This window comes from Anomaloglossus baeobatrachus, chromosome 1 (genome assembly GCF_048569485.1).
Source record: "Anomaloglossus baeobatrachus isolate aAnoBae1 chromosome 1, aAnoBae1.hap1, whole genome shotgun sequence".
In the NCBI taxonomy this organism is placed as follows: domain Eukaryota; kingdom Metazoa; phylum Chordata; class Amphibia; order Anura; family Aromobatidae; genus Anomaloglossus; species Anomaloglossus baeobatrachus.
The window spans coordinates 807,304,485-807,328,573 of record NC_134353.1 but is presented as its reverse complement, the minus strand read 5'-3'; the positions used below and the strand labels follow the sequence as shown (position 1 = coordinate 807,328,573).

Sequence of the window (24,089 nt, the reverse complement as noted above, 5' to 3'; positions counted from 1 at the left end):
ACAAGGCCGGATGTGCGTCACGAATTCCGTGACCCCATGACATCTCGTTAGCAATGTCGTTGCGTGTAAAGCGGCCTTAAGTGTCGCTATCGGCAGAGGTAAAACTAGGTTCTTTTCACATTGCAGCTTTTTCTGTACTTTGACTCATTGACTTATCTTAGGCCGCTTTCACATTGTGCTTTGACCTGCGTTCAGTGCTCCCGGCTGAATCTCCCACATAACAGGTTTTGGACGCATAGGCCGACGAGGCTACTGACTAGAATGGTGCACCGTGTGCTCTGTTGTGCACCATTTTCAGGAGTGTATGCTTTCCGACGATGGACACTCAGACGTAGCCTACTACATCTGGGTGTCCGTCGCCGTAAAGCATAAACTCACGAAAATGGTGCACGATAGAGCACACGGTGACTCCGTCTGCACTATCATAGTCAATGGTCCCATTGGCGCATGAGTCCGAAACTCGTTTTGATAGAAATTCAGATGGAAGTCCCAACGGGACCACTGAATGCAGGTCAGAACGCAGTGTAAAAGCGGCCATAGTCTGAGTTCATCAGCCACAGCATTTTTCTTTTTTAAATTAGCCACGCTTCCTTTATGCTAAACACTACCTTACTAAATAGCATCACAAAGAAATCATGTCAATAACATGAGTACAATAGATGACTGTATGCAACACAGACCATAAGTCTAAGCCTACAAAACAATTCTGGCTGTTCCAGTCAAAGGACTTTAGAAAAAAAGAACCTGTATCTGCTGTGCTCCACCAAGCCATGTCAATTCAACAGCCACCGTTCCGGAAATTCCTGCAGACATGTACCAACAACTTTCCATTGCTTCCTCCTTCAACGACTTAAAAGGTGGGAAATTATACCTTAGATGTTAAACATGTCAGAACACCATAAAAATGATAGCTGCTGTCAATTTGTAAGTTAAAGGTCGGCCAGCCGGCTATTTAAAGCTACCTGAAGCACATGCTGGTGTAAAGTTTTCAGCACCGGCTATTATAGCGCATGCATTATATACATACAAGTAAGCATTTAACAATGTAAGGTGTTTGGATAGGAATAAACAAATAAAGGCGGGAGGGAAGCAGACATGGCTTCTTCCTGTCATCCACGGCAGATAAAAAAAAGCAGTTGGAAAAGATTAGTGCAATTGAACCATAGATTAAAGAGCAAACATGGTTCTGACAGTGATGGGATTCCTGGGAGTCGGAGCTGATGCCCTGACGTTACCTGCCTGTCAGTGAGAGCCGTCAAAGTGCTGTATCACTAGAAAAACTCACCGGCAAAAAAATCCCAATTCTCTGCTAGACCTCGCTACATTATCCTGTCACCCATTCATCACTGCTTCCTGTACACTTAAAAGTGGTTTTGTTTAGAAGGATAGTGGAGCAAATTGCTTCATATACAGATATCATTTTATGAATACACCGTGTCCGCTGAATAGATTTGCATATGTTAATGAGCCCGTTATTTCCTGCAGGACTGACCACAGGGCAATCATTACCACATTAAGGACAAATACTATTATTCCGTTAATGCAGTAATGATTCCGCTGATGTGCTCATACAACAAATACTTCGTAGAAAAGAACAAAGTATAATTCCACAGACCAAAACATTGAATTACCCTACAGCTTCAAAGAAATCACTTCCGACAAGATGCACGTGATACCCATAATTAAGGTGTAGGTTAAAGAAGTTCCATTTTAATTAATATTTTGGCAAATATGAATCTAAATGAGCTTGGTAGATTGTTTACTCTGAATCGCACTTCTACATGTTAAAGACTAATGTCCACTGATTAGTAGGTTCAGGTTTCCACTACAATTACTTTACTATTTGACTGATTGCTACCTCTGCTTCTCCTCAGCCTATGCAATGAAGGAAGAGCCTAATGGCCCCCATATGCATTAAAGTCACCCAAACCGGCTGCTTTTGGTAGGACCAGCCGACCATCTGATATGCATGGAGACCTCTCAACTCTCCCCTGACAGATGATGTTGGGGGAAGAGAAGAATAAGAAATATTGAATTTGCACACCCAATCCTTTTGTTCTCTCTGGAGATAAACCATTGCTAGCTTACGGTTTTCAAACCCAAACAGAAAACATGGACAGTCTGACAAGCTGAGCGTGCATGTTTATTTGGGAGATTGGGATAAATAGTTCCTTTGTCCAATAGCGACAGTGTGTCCCCTGAAAATAAGACTTCACCTCGCAAATAAATCCTAGCAAGATTTCACAGGATTTTTGGGGGTATGCTTAAAATATAACCCCTACTCCAAAATAATCTCTAGTTATAGTCAGGGACAGCGTTAGGGGGAGTCAAACTGCACTATTTCTCTGGGCTCTAAACTCTCTTAGGGACCCCAAAGTTTGTATTCAGAGGTTAAAATTGTTTAAGGACCTTCGGTGATTTCAGTCATGTGACCAAAGGTCTTAATTGCAGGAGTCTAAAAGAACTAAACAAGAGATAGGCTGTTATGCAGGACTGGCTTTAGGGGGGAGGGAGAGCAAACTGGGAAATTTCACAGGGCCCCCATTCTCCTAGGGGCCCCAGAGTTTTTATCCCAATGATAAGACTGCTCAAGGACCTTTGTGATATCACGTCAGGTGACTAGGTTGTAACAATGGTCTCAAAACTGCAGGAGTCTAAAGGCACAGTCAAACACAACGACTTACCAGCGATCCCGAAAACGATGCGACCTGATAGGGATCGCTGATAAGTCGCTGGTGAGATGCCACACAGTCAGACCTTACCAACGATGCAGGAACGATACAGGTCACAGTAGCGACCTGTATAACGATCTCAGCAGTCACTGTGACCCTGTCACACAGTGTCAAACACAGCGATGTGTCCTGCCCAGCAGGGCGTCGCCTTTGAAGAAAATGGCCTGGACCATTCGGCAATGACTAGAGATCTCACAGCAAGGGCCTGATCGCTGATAGGTGTCACAAATAACGAGATTGGTAACGGGATCGCTACTGCGTCACAGAAACTGTGATTCAGCAGCGATCTCGCTAGCGATCTCGTTATGTGTGACGGTACCTTAAAGTGGAAAAAGAGACATGCAGGTATGTATGTGCAGTGTGTGTGGATAAATAGATAATAGATAGATAAATAGGGTAGATAGAAAGATATAAGGATAGATAGTAGATGGATAGCTAATTAGATAAGAGATATATAGATAGAAACATGAATAGATAAATAGATTTTACACACACGGTTTGGAGAGTTATGTTGATGTCCCAGAATGTGATATGACTATATCTGAATAAATGTTGATTTTTTTTTTGTTCAAGAATAAACGTGGATTGCTGTTCTTGGAAAAAAAATAAGACATCCCCTAAAAATAAGCCCTAGCCAATTTTCGTAGAAAAAAAAAATATAAGACCCTATCTTATTTTTGAAGAATCATCTATGGACATCTTTTATCCTTGTGCACTATTTTAGCTTATGATAGTAACATCATCACTAATGGTGTTCAACCAGCAACAACTTGTTGGGGGAGAATCAGGAGGCCTCCATAGACTTTTTTTGGAAGGTCAGTTCTGCAGCCAACTTTACACTAATGTGTTTCGGGGCCTACATCTATAAAATAAAGGTCCATTTTAGATGATAGTTTTTAATTAAGTCCTCCTGTTTTTATTAATCTGGCCATGTTTCCCTATCCCAGGCCCCTACAAGTTTGGTTAGCAGCATTAGTGCAATGATGATGTGAAACCCCTATTCTGTGTGTAATATTTAGTGCTTCATTCCACTCAATGTATACTATTTATGCTATATTCTGTGTACTATGTAACCTGATTGTAAGCTTTTTATACTATTAATATGCCATTGATGTAGGTAGGAGCAGAAGATGTACCCAAGCCAAAAATCCAGTGCCTTGCCATGGATCAATGCTTTGCCAGAAAACCATTGCACATTATGAAAAATAATCAAAGTAATGAATACGGATATAAAACTTCTGAAATGTAATAATCTTGGCCCTATTAAAATTATACATAGTATTAACGATCCTAGCCAAACCAAAATATTATATTTTTATTAAAAGGATTCTAAGCCGACAGCTGGTAACTATATAACTATACAAATTAGTTTGTTAAGGTTTATCTTATTAAAAATGTGTAAATATTTAAATAAAAAAAAAACAAATCAATTAGGCCATATATTATCTGCCATAGGCTATCCCCAGAGTATTGTAAGGTAGCCAGGTGCCACGAGGAGCCATTAAATCCCTCTCTTCAATTTCCTAAACAGCGCTCATGTAATAAAAGATGATTCAGCCTCTTGGTTTGAAACATAAACTGAAATCTTTTTTTTAATTATAAGACATCAAAATTTATTTTACATACAACCATCTCCCTAGGGTAATTCTGGTTTATAGGGAGAAAAAAAAAACCAAAAACTAATTACTCAATATACAAAGATGTAGCAACAAAGTCACGATGTCTTTGTCTATTCAGTTTTGCACAGTAGGGCTAAGTAAATTGTAATTTTGCCTCATACGAGGAGGACAAGTACAATGTGATTGATGAGAAATATCGGATTTGCAAATCATGTACTGTAAGTGACAAACACAAATGGATTAATCCTCCTATGACTCATCCATAAAAGTCCTAATATGTCATATATGGAGGTAAATGAACACATCCACAAGTCCGGAATCCTTCCACCCCGTACAATATTCACGCTCATCTCCTGTGGATTTGCACCCACTCTGAAAAGATTGGATTTAATATCCCTTTTACTTCTCTCCGAACGTCACAACAAAAAGAAAATTCAAATCTTGGAAATAGTGATTATGTGAATGTATGAACAGCTGTCTGACAAAAGAAGATATCGTCAAGCAGGCAAATGATAGTGCTCTCTCTGTAATTGTTTAAGCAAAGCAATTGAGAGGGAATATGTATAGACTAATGTTGTGCAGAAAATATATACATATCAGAATTACCCTGTCATTTATACAGTTTACAACTACATATTTCCTTTGAGTGGAGATTTAGCTTATTTTATGGCAGAAGATACATATAAATAGGAAGATCTAAATAGATTCCTAGAAGACTGGGCCTAATGAACGTGAGCGCCTGTTCCACAGATAGAAAAATTATGGTGAATCCCAAATGGACAGAACAAGATGAGCACATTGTACATACTGTATATATGGAATACATTGCTGTATAATATATATTAGATATACTGTATATGATGTACTGTATCATCATTGGGCTGAATGCAATAGCATAATAAAATCTATTGGGACATTTTTTCAGCATGGAGGTTTTATGTGTTTGTGTCTATCATCTATGACTTACCATAAAATTCATCCTTGAGTTTGTGTAGGAAAAGATGATGGTAAAGCTTTGTTGACATCACTTTACAAGCTTATGTTGAAAGGCCTGTACACGTGGAGGATTTCCTGAATATATCGCTGATGGATGGATGCATCATATGCAAGTGTGTAAGGAATCAGTGGGATATGTTGTTAATAGACTAGTACTTATACCATATGTTTTTAACGGGAACCTGTCACCAGGTTTGTCCCCTATAAGCTGCGGCCACCACCAGTGAACTCTTATATACAGCATTCTAAAATAGTGTATATAAGAGCCCAGGCCGCTGTGTACAACGTAAACATCACTTTAGAATACTCACCTGGGGTGGCGGTCCGGGTCGATGGGCGTCGCTGTTCTCCGATCCAACGCCTCCTCGCTGCTGCAATCTAAATCCTTCTATTCAGCCCAGGCCGGCATTGCAATCCTGCAAAGTCGCACTTTGATCTGCCCTGCTGAGACCGCCTGTTCATGCGCACTACAATACTTTGATCTGTCCTGAGCAGGGCAGATCAAAGTGCACCTGCGCAGGACCTCAGTGCCGGCTAGTGTGGATGACATAGGACTAGTCATGCACACGGGCCTCAGAAGAAGGAGGATGGAAATCGCCAGAGAGAGGAGGCGCTGGACCAGAGACAAGCGACACCCATCGGACTGGACCGCCCCTTAGGTGAGTATTATAAAAGTGTTTTTTACATTATACAGAGTGGCCTGGACTCTTATAGACAGCATTTTACAATACTGTATATAATAGCCCACTGGTGGTCACTCACAAGTTCCCTTTAACCAAGATAGGGTCAATTTAGTTACTATATGTTTTGGTATCAATTTTAATTTTCCAGGTTCATACTAAGGCAACCATAGTGATATTCACGATTATACTCTGCAACCACATATCTCCCATATCATGATTTAATAAACGTATTCCCTCATAAAAGGATTAGTTGTATTGGAAAATATTTGTGTGATACAATGCATTACAGCACTAGCACACACAGGCAGAATAGGGCCCTTGTGCAAGCACAGTTATATGGTTCCTTTGCAGTCCAAGAGCTCATCAAAAGTCACAATTACACTTGGCTTGGACGTAGAAATGGGCCCCCTTATGTATTGGGCCCCTTTGTGGCTGCACAGGTTTCAGCAATGATATTTCCGCCCCTTCATTACAGAGACATTATACTATAGTACTCCGTAGGAGGTACCATGGGTACCACTGTAAAGGCTTTGCCTTTGCATAAGTTTTATCAATTAACAATCTCAGCTTCTCAATCATATGACTTCTCCAACTCTAATCATTCTGAAGAACATGGCTAAAACAGAGTCCTGTCTTAAAAGTAATGGAGTTGCATATACTCGGTCTCCAGTTCATTCAGTATTAAAAATAGCTTAGCCCTGTTCTAATGTAATTTCTCTGTTGGTCCCATGGACATTGAATGGAGCAGAAGCTGATCTTGGACATCTCAACTCCACTGAAGATGGTGCTCTTGCACAGCCATGTGTTGGTATCATTAAGGTTCCCAGTGGTTCCACTCTTAGTGATCGGGAAGTTATAGTTAGAGAGAAACTTGCAATTTTTGGAAAAGTCCTTTCAGTCAACGAGAAATTCTTCTAACCCTTGTGCATTTACGGTTGACACATCAGATTATAAAGATCCTCTCACCAAAGGTCCCTTTACACAAGCCAACTGGTGGCTCGAAACGAGCGTTGATCAGTAAATATATACTAATTGATGGTCATTTAAAAACCAGTTCACACAGGCAGATCACGCTAAATGATGAGCACAGAACAATCTGTAATAGATCATTCAGTGCGTATAGGCTGCCACTGTTATTGATAAGGGAAAACCTGCTTATACAGGACGTTATATTGCCGAGAACCATCATTTTTACATAAGCTTAAAAATGATTTTGCCCAACGATCAAATGGTTTGCTCGTTCATAAATTGATCAACATCCTGTTTACTTCAAGGATCTCAGGAAATCCCATGTTCCATATACAGGGACTGGCAGGGAACCGGTTAACATAGCCGTAATTGATGTTCTTAGCTGCCTATACTTTAAAGTGCCATTTAGATATTTATTAAATAAAACTTTGCAATGGCTCCTGTTATCAATTAAAAGGAGTGACAAATTGGCAGAAAGCAAACATTTCCGTGCCACAGAACAGCGAATGGTCTCCCAATGACCTCAGCTGGTACTGCTCCAATGTCAGGGATGATTCTCTCCCTAACAATGGGATGATTTTATTCAGTCGTCAGGTATTACAAACGCTGGCACACACTGCCTGATCAATAAAATTATATTAGATACATCCCGAGCTGCAAACACAGAGTGCTAATGAAACTCATCTGTATGTCTGCCTCCAAACACCCATTCACTTATTGTTAATCACTACCACTGCCTGGAAAAGTAGTCAAATGCAAAATGAAGGCATTGGAAATCATTGCCAGCTTTGATAACATGCAGCTTATTAGGTATTAGTTAAATTCCCACCAACATTATGCAATAATATTTTAACTCTTATGTAAATTGTGAATGTAATAAACTGAAGTATTACTGTACTCGGTGAGATATAATGCTCTACCCAGGATCAAAGGCTTAGCCATCCTGTGATCCTGTTCTAATATGTATTTGCATATAATTATATAATTAGTTAGAGCTCTTATTACTGCATACTGTTTATCTGATTTATAGCTCGAAATGTGTTGATCTAGAATAAGAAAAAATACTCCATTATTTATTATGCCTATTGTGCTTACAGACAGCCAACCCAATCAATAAGTCTATACTATTGTACTTGAAGGTAACCCATAAAAAAAAATGGGAAAAACATACAAACTCCATGCAGATGTCCCGGTAAAAAAATAAACAAAAATCCTAAATTGATCCAAACACAAAGGAATAAGTAGCCATCAAACAATATGATGTAGTCGACAATAAGCGACCAGCCATGCCTGTTATGAATTTCTATGAACTGCTCTACGTATTATGGGGTGTAATGTGTGAAACCAAGCACCACCTCTAGTGATGAGTGATCAGTACCATGCTCAGGTGCTCGGTACTCATAACCAGCAGTTGGACGCTCAGATGGGCACGACTCGAGTACCCCAGTATATTGGAAAAGTGCTAGAAAATGTTGATTTTCTGGTCCTGAGGAAGAGGTCTTTATACCTCGAAACGCATAGACCTATGGAATAAAAGAGTGATTATTAATCTATCAATATCTCTACATCTTATTTGGTGGATTGCGCGGGTTTAACCCCTTTTTCTCCTCCTACACTGAAGACTCCAGTATAATGGAAGTCAGTGGGTCACTCCAGCATTTTTCCAGGAAGTCTTCTGGAAAAATGTTCAAGTCCCCCATTGATTTCTATTATTTTCAGGTACTTGAACTGTGCCCATACAACACCCAACTGCTCTTAACAAGTACCAAGCAACTGAGCATACGAGTGCTCGCCCATCACTAATTACATCCCATGAAATGAAAATTTAGTGTCTTTTAACAATATTGAGTCATGTGTATAAGATATTTTTTTCAGGCGCTAACAATTCTTCCACTGAGAATCAGAATACCTTCATGTACATTAAAAAAGTACTACCATCTTACTGAGCATCTTAGCTGATCTAATTCATATGGCCACTTTTACAATTATGGTGTCAGATCACACATACGATAGATTATACTAGATGATTGATATAAAGAAGACAGTCTGCGAAAGTAAAGAAAGTCACAAACTTAAATTGATGGCCTCTCTTGACTATAAATATACGTAGACTAAACAACAGTGATGAGCAAGCACTACTATGCGTGGGTGCTCAGTACTCATAATGAGCATTTTGGGCTCGGATGGGCGCGACTTGAGTAGAACGTTAGTCAATGGACGATTCGGGCATTTTTCTGGGAACTCTTGAGTCCGCCATTGACTTCCATTATACACGGGCACTCAAGTCGTGCCCATCTAAGAACCAACGGCTTCTTATGACTACCGAGTAGTGCTCGCCCATCACTACTAGACATCTAACATTGTCTCGATGACATGTTCCTGCTAAAAAATTTGAGTAAGGTAAAAACTTAAATGGGTTTTTTTTGTGGGGGTTTATATACAGCACATAATTTAATTAAGCTGCCAAGTACTGGACAGACAGAAGCACATATGACAAGAGCGTAGATAAATCACCACTGCACCCACCAACGCTTATTAACACTTTATGACTAAGTCTGGCACAGCAGAGTGTGTAATTACTTTCATTGTTCCCCTAACGGACATAGCACATCTCGCCTATCCCTTTGTCAGCTTGGTGCGGAGAACTTAAAATATAATCCCAGCAATTTAATTATGAGCACTGTGACCATAATGGTATATTTCAGTAAAAAAAGGTGTGCGGATCTGAATATTAGGTACTTATTCCAATTATGTTACTCATTGAAAGCATTGTGTCCCGGTACACCCCAACATGTGTGTACGTGTTACAGATCTGTTCCAGTCACACAAAGAACATTCGTGTGCTGACAATGTGCACTAATAGTTCAGTTAGCATTCATTGCTTGGTGCTAATTAACTACCAGGCAATGAAACCTTTAAGTATTGCTAAATTAGCACTCAACTGGATGAAATGAGAATTGACTGGCTGATTCGGAGAGGCAGCTACTACCTCCGAGTATTTCATTCCTCTTAACAAAAAAAATTGAACAACACAGCAAAGTCATCAATATGCTGAAGTACATTTTTACTAGTAGCAAAACTGGCACTCCATTCCAGATAAAGTAATTTAAAAGCAAATAATTTTCACAGACATTGACACTTTCTTTCATCTGTACTTTGTTAAGAAATACAATGTGATAAAATCCAGGTGGTGCAATTCTTATTGAATATTCTCTCTTTGTTAAGAGTTATATTCCTGAGAATAACACAGACGACGGAAAAAAAAGAAAAGAAATATAAAGTTGTAAATATAATGCCAACCTTATCTGAGAAGTGAAATGCACTCGTAACTCCTGGGAGTATCCTGCCTAGAAAATAATGATATCATTTATTTATATCTTGATAATCGAACATAACTGTGGCTGTGGACAGCACTTTGGCTCGGTGGTTAGCACTGTAACCTTACAGCTCTGGGGTCGTGGGGCTGAATCCAACAACTCTACATGGAGATTGCAGAAATTTCTTTCAGTTTCTCCGGTTTCCTCAGACATTGTATAATTCCGCTCATGTCTGTATACCTTTTCCGTGTATCTGTTCCGTTAAGAACAAATAGAACAGATAAGCGGAATTAACCTCCTGTGCATTCCTATGTGAAACGGAAGAGGCCCCCTCTACTGTATTTATACGGGCCCGGGGTGTATCTGCTTTTGGTGGAGTGTTTATCTTTTGAATGGAAGAAAAAGTTCCGCTTGTGGGAAATCCACGAACGCCATTAATCCATTCTAGATGGAAAAGACAAACTGAAAAGATATACAGATGTGTGAACAGTCTTAAATCATATTGATACTGTAGGATAGATACCTACTGATAAACTACCTCTACCATGGAGCTAGGATCTGCTGTGCGTCGATACAATGTGCAGAAAATTTTAGTTTGGGGGCTCTTTAGCTTATAGTCGAACATTTTTTAAGCAAACTGGTGCATCCATCATTTGGTCTCCGAGCTGAGATTACAGAAACTGTATGTCTATACAGCCACTTTTACAGGATTCTCTCTGCTCCTGTACCTCCATGAGCCTGTATATATTTACACTGTAGAATGTGAGCCCTTGTGGGTAGGGTCATCTCTCCTCCTGTACCTCTATGAACCTGTATATATTATATCCTGTAGACCGTGAGCCTTCGTGGGCAGGGTCCTCTCTCCTCCTGTACCTCCATTAACATATATATATATATATATCTATAGATATATATATATATATATATATATATATATATATATATATCGATATATATGTAATATACCCTGTAGACTGTGAACCCTCGTGGGCAGGGTACTCTCTCCTCCTGTACCTCTACGAACCTGTATATATAAAGGACTATACCCTGTAGACTGAACTCTCGTGGACAGGGTACTCTCTCCTCCTATACCTCTATGAACCTGTATATATAAAGTCTATACCCTGTAGATTGTGAACCCTCGTGGGCAGGGTACTCGCTACTCCTGTATGTACCTCTATAAACCTGTATATATAAAGACTATACCCTGTAGACTGTGAACCCTCGTGGGCAGGGTACTCTTTCCCCCTGTACCTCTATGAACCCTTATATATAGCCTGTAGATTGTGATCTCTCACGGGCAAGGTCCTCTCGCCTCCTGTACTAGTCTGTGCCTTGTATTGCTCATACTTATTGTACTTCTTTTTATTATATATACCAGTTTTCAAAAGTAAAACCCCATGGAATAAATAGTGCTATAACAATAATATTAATGATAATTATTGGTCAGTTTCCCCATTAGATGCAGCAAGAAAATGAACTTTTCACAAAACGTGAAGCATCTTTCAGTTAAGGACAAAGCAGACCTATATTTTTCAAGGTTAACGGTTCGTTCTCTACCTTTATAATTCACGATTGATACTTTTGTGAGCTTAAAAATATATCTGCTTTTTCTTATGCTTAAAGTCCTAAAACTAAATCGTAAGCTCAAAAGATAAGGTAGATAGCAAAATAACGCTACCATAATGCTCCCCTCTCATCTTCTCTTCCCACCATCGCATCCAAGACTTCTCCCGTGCCTCCCCCTTACTCTGGAATGTTCTGCCACAACACATCAGACTCTCGCCTACCTTGGCAAGCTTCAAAAGTAACCTGAAGACCCACCTCTTCCGACAAGCCTACAACCTGCCATAACCCTCAGCTGATACAGCGCCACACTATCAGCTCTACCCTCACCTACTGTATCCTCACCTATCCCTTGTAGACTGTGAGCCCTCGCGGGCAGGGACCTCTATCCTCCTGTACCAGTCTGTGCCTTGTATTGTTTATGATTATTGTACTTGTCCCTATTATGTATACCCCTTTCACATGTAAAGCGCCATGGAATTGATGGGGCTATAATAATAAATAATAATAATAATGTTACACTCAAGGGCTAAAACAAAACACAAGTCCAAGAGGTTCAACCAGGCAAAGGTGGAGGATGAAAAGAAGACTGTTACTATGTTATACAGGATATGTTACACAATTCGGGGGACATTACAGAAAGTTCTTACTCAGATTTGACAACCAGTGGAGACATTATTCAAGACACTATAAAATTTAGGTCCTAATGGTTTAATAGTTACTAATTATAAATAATATGATTATTGTAGATGCCTACAAATCAAAGTCAATAAAAGCTCCTAAAAGGTGACCAGTTTAGGTATTTTCCACTGTTTCAGACTGCGCTTTTGGAAAAGCCACTGTAGATTGTGATGTCAGCTAATAGAGCAGAGGCCTCCAGAGAATCATTTAATTAGTTTTATTTTATTTTTTTACAGTATCTCAAATAAAATATCCCAGAGAGGCTGTCAGCGCTGACATTGGTTCTGTCAGTAAGGTGCCTTTTTGCCTGATTAATTAGTAATAAAGAGACGCACTTTTTGGCAGCTTTTATTTCTTCACTATTTTCCCAGAACAGCAAGGAATACTATGGGGAGTGACAAAAACACTATTAGCATTTCAGCACTGAGGAGTAATAAATATATTTTTGTCTTTCCAATCAATAGTAGCCAGTGGAAGAGTTATGGAAGTTTCTAAAACATTAATGTCACCAGTTTTATTAATCAATGCCTATCAAGCGAGTCCGCCATCTTGGCTCCTGTCTTTGCATAGTATAATCTCTTAAGTCTCTATAAAAAGCCGCAAGCTCATCACAACATCAAGCTTGCTATGTGGCGCACACTAACGCGAAATATATATCTACAAGTTAGGCGTATACCAAGCCATTGCAGATACCAGTCCGAAGCGTAGACAAAGCACATACACCATATAAACCACATAAACACGCAAAAGTTTGGGCATATGATTATACCTCTTTTCCAAGTTTAATTGTGAGGCAATCACACACGCGTATCTTAATGCCAGCTTTATGGCGGCAAGAACTTTTCACGCAGCGTTGCTAGCGGACGAAAGGATTTCGTAAAGCCGCACTATTAAACCAAGAGAGATCATCAGAGCGCAATCTAAAATACAATAATGAATATTGTACAAACAAAATTTACATACGATAATGAGCGCTCAGCGACAATATTGTAGCCATTGTAACCAGACTGGCAAGGCACCCTAATATATTACCCATGAAGAAGGGGGAATACATGAATAAAAATAAATAATAGGCAGCCGGGATATAGAAGGTTGTAATTATCACAGGTTTACCTAATACCCAGATTTTAAGCCAAGCATGCATAGTCATGGTGTTAATTCAACATCTCATGGAAAATATTACAAGGGAGCCATTAATTTGTGGGTGTGGGGTATTATTGTTGGAGCCACCGATTAATCTGAGCATATATTATGTGGAAAATAAACGGTAATTTTGAAATAATAATAAAAAAAAATACAAAATTTACCACCGAGAAAGCGTAAACGTTATAAATAGAATATTGGAGTATATATGCTACTAAGTAATCTAAAGTAACGATTTAGAGAACATTTTTGACAACCTTGAGATTGACTATTATATTTTGTGTAAATTAAATAAAAAAAAATCAATAATGCTGAAACTTCAAAATGCAAAAAAAAATCTAATGGTGAAACCAATAGCCAACATTGATTCACAGTCATACGTGCGATCGCTATTTGGGGATTTAATCTCTGAAAACAGAAAAAAAAACTAATCTACTAGATGAAGCATAATATACTGTATAGGATAAGAAGATATAATATATATATATACACACATACATACTCACACACATATAAAATATACATATACATACATACACCCACAAACCTATACATGAATGTGTGTGATTTGTATATACATGCACAAACACACACATATATGCATGCAGATATATATAGACAAACATATGTAGATATATTAGATAGATAGATAGATAGATATCTCTATGTGTGTATATATCTATGTGTTTGTACATATATCTACATACATGTGTGTGTGTATATCTACGTGTGTGTGTGTATATATCAACATGTGTGTGTATATATACATGTGTATCTATATATGTGTGTGTGATAGATAGATATATATATATCTATCTATGCGCACACACGCATATATGTTGATTTATATGCACACACATGTAGACTTATACACACACATATGTAGACATATGTTTACACACATATGTAGATATATACACACACACACACAAGTAGATATGTATGTTGATTTATACACACACACATATATATCTACGCATATATACATACACACATGTAGATATATACACACACACGTGTAGATTTTATATTATATATATTATATATAGACACACACAAATATGTAGGTATATAAACACACGTGTAGACATATAGATACACACACACACACACACACCACAAGTGTAGATATATATCACACACACACAAATATGTAGATATACACACACACACACACACACACGTACGCACGTGTAGACATATAGACACACAAATATATGTGGATATGTATACATGTATCTATACATACATATACCGTATATATATTTATATAAAATTTATACAGCTATACTGCAATCAGCAAACGGAGGTTTTCTACAATTCAAAAAAAATATACAAAAATTCAAAAAGGTAAAGTTCAAAAAAGAAATTCCTTCCCAACAGAGGAATGGTACTTCTTTTTCTTTTAGACAAGCCAAATGTCATCTGTTTTTATTGCATAGCAATATATACGCATAAAAAAAAAATTCTAATTTACAGCAATAGAGGAGCAAATAGTGCACCACGACCCCACGGGTCAGGCCGTTCTGAGTCCGGACTAACTTTCATTACTAGCTCTTCTCAATAGGCCGATAATCTGTAATCTGCAGTGGGACCAACTTTTAACTACCACAGTGTCGTGTAAAATGTGGGTCCTCATAATTACTGAGTAATAATTCCAAGTCTCTAATTAAAATACAACTATCTTATATTATTAAACCCCCCACGTGGTGCGACTCAATAATAGAATACTAAATTATGCAAACCTTCATAAAAATAAATAAGGTCAAGTGTAAGCTTTGCTCAGTGCTGTGCCGCAGTGACAAAAAAATGCCTTTCATTTTCTTTCTCCATTTGCTGCATTTTTCGAACAGAGAGCAAGGAACTAGCGGCAATTATGTCTTTGACAGACACTAATAACTTACAGGACAGTTGGAAATGGAAACCTCAAGAGCACTTTGCAACATGAGCAGACAAAAGTAAGATTTGGGATATCTTTCCTGTTCACACAATTAAACAGCAAAATATCCGAACAACTAAAATTCCATATCTAAGGGCCATCTGCCCAACACCACTGCCCATCCAACATGGAAGCGGAAACGTATATTTATTGATCATCCAATATTTAAAGGGCAGAATATCTTTATATTATACACACATATTGCACTGATGAGATAGTGTTTGGGCACCAGTGACTATACAAGGGTTGGAGGATACGGGGGATAATAGACATTGCCCATCTACTCCTGGCACATATCATAATGTTTCTATGTTTTATAGAGTTTACTGAACAACCATTTGTCCTATTATTTTCTACGTTCAGATAATCAAAAAGTGAAATAGTTGATGTTTTGGACAATTCTAGACGTTGTATATATACGATTCTGAATATACAATGGAGTTATATAGGAAAAAGTCACACATCGCAAGATTTTCCTAGCTAGATCACATATGCAGTAAAAGGCTATAGTGTATGCTAAGAAAAAAAACAGAATACAGAATTGGAGCCATATCATACTGATACAGCAGAGCTCTGTAAGTCATCTACAGCAGAGCTGAGTTTGCACTTGAGTACACCCTTCATGATATGTTAGAGTGTTATCGAGATTTCTACTTTGTTAATGTTTCGAGGGATATATGTATACATAATAAATTACATTTGTTTGCCCCCTCTATAAATATTTACTGGATAGCCTATGTATATACATAAAGTGACTTTTCCTTGGCATGAAATATGCTGTAAAGTGCCATGATTTGGAGGAGACGTGGGATTAGCAGATTTTGTTAACTTTGATTAAGCGCCTTAACGACAATAAATTATTTTAATTCCTCGGTTCAATACTTTACAATGTAAAATTCAGGATCCAGGAATGTAAGTGGTCATTAGCTGTAGACATATGTCTTTCCAGTCAATACAATTATTGCATATTTAGCTGTAACTGTACCTGACCCCTAAGTAAAATGTATTTCATTTATTCTTCCATTTCTGGAGCCAGACAATGCACGTCAGATCACATTTCATGCAATTTATGTTTATTTTGCACAGTAAGATAAAAAAAAAGAAAAGATTGGAAGGTACCACCTCGCGACGAAGATTTGTGAAACATAATCTCCAAATTTTAAAGACCGGGGATCACATGTTATTATGTTTTAATAAGGAAGGAAATAATTGGTGGAAATCACGACTATAAAACCTTGGAATACGCTTTTAACAATCTCACTTGGAACACACTACCATTTTTACATTGCCAAAAAATAGGTTTTACTCTGTTCATTTTGCAAATGAGATGGATTTCTGCCGTCCAAAAGGATCTCTCCTGCCTTCAGCCCCATTAATCTGACATGCATTCTCCATTTGTGGACTTCTAAGACAACGGGCGGCCATCTTTAAAAAAAACATCCGGGGAAGCCATTTTGTGCTTAGATAGCATAGAAGACGATAAAATCCTCTTCTGATGACTTTCACCAGATTAAGACGCGATCGGGGAATTTCTCTATAGAATGTGATAATTGATACAATTGTGACGATTTCCATTCAGCATTGTGCATTGTGTGTTGGCTGTAGCTTTACATACGAATGTAGATCACTACGTGAACAGTTAAATGCCAAATTCAGCTCTGCTACATCTCTATAGTCTCGATATTCTTCACCATCGACCGGTCCATGTCGTCATGTATAAAACCAAATATTGTCATTTTATAAGAGTGTGTATGTATCCCCACCCTGCCCCAAGTATGTAGAAAAGGAGACTAAGCTAATAACGTTGCTTTCTAAAAGACTAAATGTTTATCGACTGATACGGAAATGTATTATTACTGCTATCGGAAATAATGGGATATATTAAGACTATTAATTAAAGATCTAACAATAATATTCATTTCAGACAATATGATCTTGAAAATATGATCAATCGCTCTCTTATATTATCTGCGGCTTTCTTGAAGATTTTCGCTGGCACTTTATTAAATAAGTTAATGCTAAAATCATAAAAACGATGATTAGACGTCACCTTCACCATTTCAAGTCACCTTAAAACCTCAATTTGTTGGGTTTGTCACTTAATTATAGAAGGCATATTTCACCGAGTAGACAGTGAGCGAGTTCAAGTCCAAGCTCCCTGTTTTTGCTATAAACTTTTAGTGTCTTGAGTTATTTTCTTCTTTACGGCATCTATAGTGCCATAGAAATCAGTGCTGCCCTAGCATTGGGTGACGGTCTATCCATACCTCCAAGGCAAACAGTTCTCTTACCGGTGAGCAATGGCCATTAGCTATTTATTGGCAGAATTAAAATTAGTGAAGACATTTTATGCTCTTCTTCCTTCTTCTGTGTCATATAACTACACATATCTCCCCAGACGATAATCACTAAATAACTCTTGATTGACTCAAAATGTTCCCTTTCGAAAAAGGTCACACATAAAAAAAGAGAGAGAAAGGGACTAACTGTTAAGACTGCACGGGAAGCTTCTTAATTTTAGTATCTGTGTAATTGAAGTGTGAGTTCTTCCAAAAATGTTTTGAGGGACGATTTTTTTTTTTAATTTTTTTTTAGTAGATGATTGAAAGAGCAAAACTCTTGGATGTACACATGTGTGATTGTCTATGGAGGTTCTGGAAAAAAAAAAAAAACGTAACAAGCCAACTTTCCTTAAGCACTAATTGTATTCATTCATTTTCTCAGCCCAGCATGGAGCTGGTAGATTGCTGGGTCCATAGCAACAGGGGACAGAAAGAAAGGCTCATCTTTATCTGTCCCTCTACAACAGGAAACGGGGCCACTGGGTGGAATGTAGAGCTTTCATTACGGGCATTTGCAAAAGATTAAATAGGAAGAATTACAGGAGGGTAATTTACCCTTAACTAGGTGCCCTTCCTTCAAAAGGATGAGGTCTGTAAAACTACTGTTGATTGCATGGGATTCACAAGGGAAAAATAGAAATCTGCTACAGGAACCCATTTGAAATAACCAAGGTATTCTTTGAAAGCTCTAACAGGCTGGAGTAACACTATTAAAGCCAGCAAGACGCATGTAATGAACTTCTGAGAACACTACTGCTACACTTTTAATCATGAAAAATTTATTGGGCTGTAGGTCTCTTCGTCCCTCAAATTGAAATTGCCAAATCAAAAACCCCTCAGGAACTTGGAAGCAGGAACCAATGTATCAAGAATGCGACTATTTATTTTAACTTGCTGCCCTCCAAAGATTTCCAAATCTTGAAAACAAGCCCAGAGCAAGTATAAACCTGGTTCTGCAGGTATCGAGAGACAGACTTAGAAGAATTTAGCTGAAACAAAGCTATTTCAATATCCAGCCATGCAAGGAGTAGTAATCAAAGTGCTCTGTATTCTGGAAGCTGACTGGAAGGACTAAGGGACTGAAATCAGTCTACTTTCCCGCACATGCGTAACACATTACTTCCATTATTACATCAGTTCATCCACATTATGAAACACAGCAGAGCAATATGACGGCAAAGGAAGGGATTTTAGCGCAATGACGTAAAGAGTCGGTGACCTTGGAAGTCACCTTTACTTGATACGGAACGAGGGAAATAAACAGTTTTTCCAACAATTTCTCGAAAATATCTATATATAATATCAAAAAAGTGAGAAAGGAAAAGAACAAGGCATTTGACAAGTAACCCAACTTAATAGCCAGCTATGGAGAGTCTTAAATAGTGTTGTCAGCCTAGGTAATAATTTAGCACTGGTAGTGCCTCAGCACATAACGACTATTGCAGAAATCTGGAGGATACTGTTAGAGAAAGCTAAAAAACTAGGTTACGAGGTTATGGAAGGACTTAAACACATTCACTCAAGCACGCTACAAAAATAATCTTTCTTTGCTGGTGTCAGGCTTGTGAGACAAATGCTATGACTTTTGCATATTGCTAATTGACAAGCCTGACTTATATTAATGATTTGTTATGGATGCAATATTTCACAATTCCAGGCAGACACATTTTGGACCAGACACTTTTAATTATTACAGCAGCTTTTTGGCAAAAAGTCAAAAAAGTTCATTACTGCTTCTTCAAACACATTTTCTGCATAGGAAGGATGTTGAAATGAAAATCGACTTGGAGGATTCATCAGGTTGTTAATATAACTTCTAATAGATGCCAGAACCTGCCGTACCTTGCAGTGCCCGTGTATTGCTCAGGATTAGATTTCTAGAATGATAATTTAGGAATATCAGGGTTGGGTTAACTCTTTTTTTCGCATATTTCAGTTTTTTTTGTACGGCTGTGTGTCCAAGTTGGATGGAAGCATTGATGCTCTTAAAAACTTCAGCTTAACCATAGATCATATAAATCCTGGCAGTCACAGTAGTGCTCCTTTGTTCAAACTTTCACTAGCACTCCTGTTTTATTACATGGGGTTGTGTCTACAAAGCAAAGCGACTACACTCATTAATTTGTATCTCGACGTTTCAGAACAAAAGAAATGTTCTTATCAGTTGTTTGCATGTTTTACAGTGCAATTAATGAACTCTGAAAGGCATTTAATAAAATCCAGATTCTGCCTGGCATTTCCCAGGAAAAATGAAAGCACATTTTGGCCTTGCTTTAAGTTTACCGAGAGCGTGCCCTACAGCTGAACCACCACTTTCACTCCAAAGCTGGTCCCTCTACTTGAGGTGGCCAAATCTTAATTCCCAACGCGCCGGATGGGGAGGTTTATTTTTAAGACATTTACATTCTTATTGTTGACGTATCAATTAATCAATTTATTTTTATGTTTATTTATTCTTGACCCATCTTACTACGACACAGATGTATCAGCGAAATACACAATTCGAAAGGTTGTCCCTTCTTCGTAGAACTTTAAAGCAGCTTTTCTCTCAGTTGTTGCTGGCTCTTTGGTATCAAACTGCAAACGCTGTTAACTTGGAGATTATTCCACAGCTCCCTCTTGAGCAAGAGATTTTTCTGCAGGCTATTCTGATCTATTAAAAAACATGACCTGTGACAAAAATCAATGTACTAATCTCAAACTAAACAGCAGTATCACAGGCACGGAACGTAGATAACCCTCGATAAAATGTCCTCCTCAGCCTGGCTGAAAGGTAAAGAAGGATTTGGTTCACATCTGTTTTAACAAGACAATAATATAGGAGCCAGGTGACTTTGTCAAACATATGGTCACCATTTATACAAAGGAATGGAATTTTTATTCCAGGCGGGTAAGAAAAAGTGAAAAAAAGAAGTACCAAACAATAAAAACTGCTGCCTCCAACACCGGTCCTCATAACTCAAAAAAGTTATTGCCTGGTCGTCTCCATAAAACTTTTATTCAAGTTTACCCTGTACTAAGCCATAAGGCTAATACACTTTTAATCACATTGATGGGTATTATTTCCGGCCTAATTTGCCCTGGCATTTGAAATGTATTCTTACTCTCAGATTTCATTGTACTAATCATCTTTAACCAAAGCAGCTGCAGTTTGGGGTTCACATTGAAAAAAGTATCCAAAGCCTAACTTCCAGAAGAAAGAAAAAAACACATGTTTATGTAGAGTTAATTAGTAGCCGATCGGATGACTGGGATATTTGGCTTCAAAGCTTCATTATGTTTCAGGAGAAATGTACTTTCTACATGGGGGAGGCTGGAACCGAAGGGAATGAAAACACTAGTGGAGTTTGACAGATCGATATGAGTTTGTTCAATTAAGGGTCGTTCAACTGCTCCACTGTCAATGAGTAGACAACCGGTGGGGGAGGAAAAGTGGCTGAAAACTTTCCCAAAGCTGCAGATAGGTTAATTATTACCCGAACCAACAGCTTCTTACAACTTTCTATCATTCTAACTCTATATGTTAGAGGAATGGATTTGAAATCTCAAGTCTGGAAAGTTGCAGTAACTTTTACCAGGGCACATTGACTCGATCTGCTGCATGATAATACGTATTAAGCAGAAGAGCGGAGATGAAAGCAGATGAGGTCTACAGCACGCCTGATATCAGACATGACGGAAAGCTTGATAATGCTCATAGTCCCCATCTGATTCCAAGGCATTAATAAAGGAACTGTCATAGGGCAAAGCATTGAAGTCTTGTACTGCATATCATGACTTTGTACTAAGTAAACCGTATTGTCCATACCTGTGATACAGTGCAAAAAAAGAATGGAATATAATACAATATGAAAAGTGATGTTGCTCCACAACCATTCAGCCACATTGTGGAAATCTTCAAGCAGAAGCTGGATAAACATATAGCTGGGATGATTTAGGAAAACCTGCACTCGCTCGGAGTGGGACCAGATGGTCATTGAGGTCCCATCCAACTCTACCATTCTATGAGAACATATTGCTTAGTCTAGCACGTCAGTATCCCCAAACTCGAGTCGTCAGAGCCACGAATTGCATGTTTTCAGGATTTCCTTACCATTTCCCACCTGATAATTTCATCACCTGCACAGGTGATTCCATGACCTGCCCAATACTAAGGAGATCCTGGAAACATGCACTGTTGGTGGCTCTTGAGGACTAGAGGTGGGGAACACTGACTTATGAGTACAGTGTCCCCTCTGCCGTAGCCGGATCTGGGCAGCTCAGTGCTCAGCCCCCCGCCTTACCTGGGGTTGGTGCTGTTCCAGTACACCGCATAGCGATCAGCTACCACCTTGGAGCCAGGATCCTGGCCGCAAACACACATCCAGAGGAGCAGAGACAGAAGCGTCAACATCTCCACGTGCAACATCACTCCCGGCCAAAAAGAGGGGGCGCGAGAGGAGCGAATACAGACGAATAAGAGGCGCGGAGCAGCAGTGGCCTCCGGTTTTGCGGAAACAGCTCGGCTGCTTTTCTTGGAGTTAATAGGAAAGGTTGTATGGATGTGTCAGGGACACGCTGCCGCAATGGGAGACAGCTTGGCTCAGGGAGGTGCTGGAGGCCGTAAGGCTGCTACTGAGAGCAGGAGTAGTAGGGCGGTGCACATTCAGAGCTCCCTGCACACACAGCAGGGCAGAGGAACCAGGGACACATTCCCAGGGGGGCACCTCAGGCGCACCAGGTCCAGATGCCAAACTAGAGGACAGATTCAATTCACAGGTTCAGAAGCGAATAGCTGAACTGGTTTCGGTGCAGTCCAGGATGTTCTCCTATTGTAGAAAGTTACTATATATAAATGCAGGGACTTGTGGACTTGTGTTTGTGGCACTTGCTGGATGTACAATGTCAAGGAAGAAGAAGCTCTAGATAAAGGGTCTCGCTGACGCACAACTTACACCCGGGATACAGAGTACAAGAGCTTCTCCATGTATAAAGGAAATCATGCAATTGCCATCTCCAAAGAAGATGCTCTGCAGAGTGAAGAGTCTGTGTCTTGGGCACTTTATGTATCCTCGCCCCCCGCCTCTGTCCTTGTCCTTTCTTTCAGCAGGGTGATTGCTTGAGAGGTAAGAAGAAATCGAACAATCCTACAAGCCGTGTGATGTCTTACATCCAAACTCAATGGACGGGATGCAAATTAAATCGCTTTATATTTGGGGGAAAAAAAATAAGAAAAAACAACAAACTCCTGGAAATGCATCCAAGTCTTCTGCATAAAACAGCCACATACATAAAGATGAGGTCCAGATACTGCCCTAGGCATCAACAGGAGGGGAGAAGTCACTGCTTTTTTTCAGGTTTTGTCCAGTCCCCAGGAGATCAACTTGTGAGAGCAGGAAACAGTTTGAAATAAATAAAATGAGCCACGAAATCCAACATCTGAGACATGAAAAGGTCTCTACATCAGCCTCGCAGGAGCCGCAGCTGCGCCCATGCTTGGGAAGGAAGCAGAGGGAAAAACTTACTATACATCAGCATTGCTAGGAGGCGAGCCAGCCAGCGAAGGGTTAAGACAGGCAGGGAAAAGAGGAAAAAACTGGAGGATGGAGGCAAATCCCCTCCAAAAAGTCCCACCCCTCACAAAGCCACAGACTCACTGCTTACAGATGATGCATGGAGCAGGCGTTCAGCCTGTGCAGTCCTGTGTATACGGATGCAGCACTGTGTATACGGAGCTGGACCCCCGGGTGAGCAGGTACGACCCTAATCTGCACACAGGCTTACACAGCCGCCGGCGATCATGTGAGACCTCATGCACTTTACTAGGCAGGAGAGGGGGGCGACAGCCCCGAGCAGCCACTCAAGGCAGAGCTGCTGTTTGCTGAGACATTTCCACAGTCTCGCGCTGCCTTTTTTCCTTCACTGCAACAGGATTGGTGAGCAACATGAGAAACAGGCGGCGCCAGCAGCGGCAGCAGCGGCCCACCTTCCCACCTTCCCAAACCTGCCCCAACCTTCCCCAACCTGCCCCAAACCTGCCCCAACCTTCCCAAACCGGACTAATTGAATTACACTCAAATCTGGATGCCAAACAGGCAAAATGCAGGCAGGGAAGTGCAGCCC

The 24,089-nt window shown here is 39.5% G+C and overlaps 1 protein-coding gene across 3 annotated transcripts in view; it reads right to left on the bottom strand.

Moving 5' to 3' along the window:
* The window catches only part of EFNA5 (ephrin A5), a 604,022-nt gene extending 580,135 nt beyond the window's left edge, over positions 1-23,887 (bottom strand). For 2 of the 3 annotated variants that reach the window (XM_075325029.1, XM_075325031.1), the window contains exon 1: positions 22,271-23,887. In XM_075325029.1, coding sequence (XP_075181144.1) covers positions 22,271-22,395 — 125 coding nt within the window. In that variant the 5' untranslated portion in view covers positions 22,396-23,887. The remainder of the gene's footprint in view (positions 1-22,270) is intronic. The other variant, XM_075325030.1, reaches the window with a different exon arrangement.
* Between the last annotated feature and the right edge of the window lie 202 nt (positions 23,888-24,089).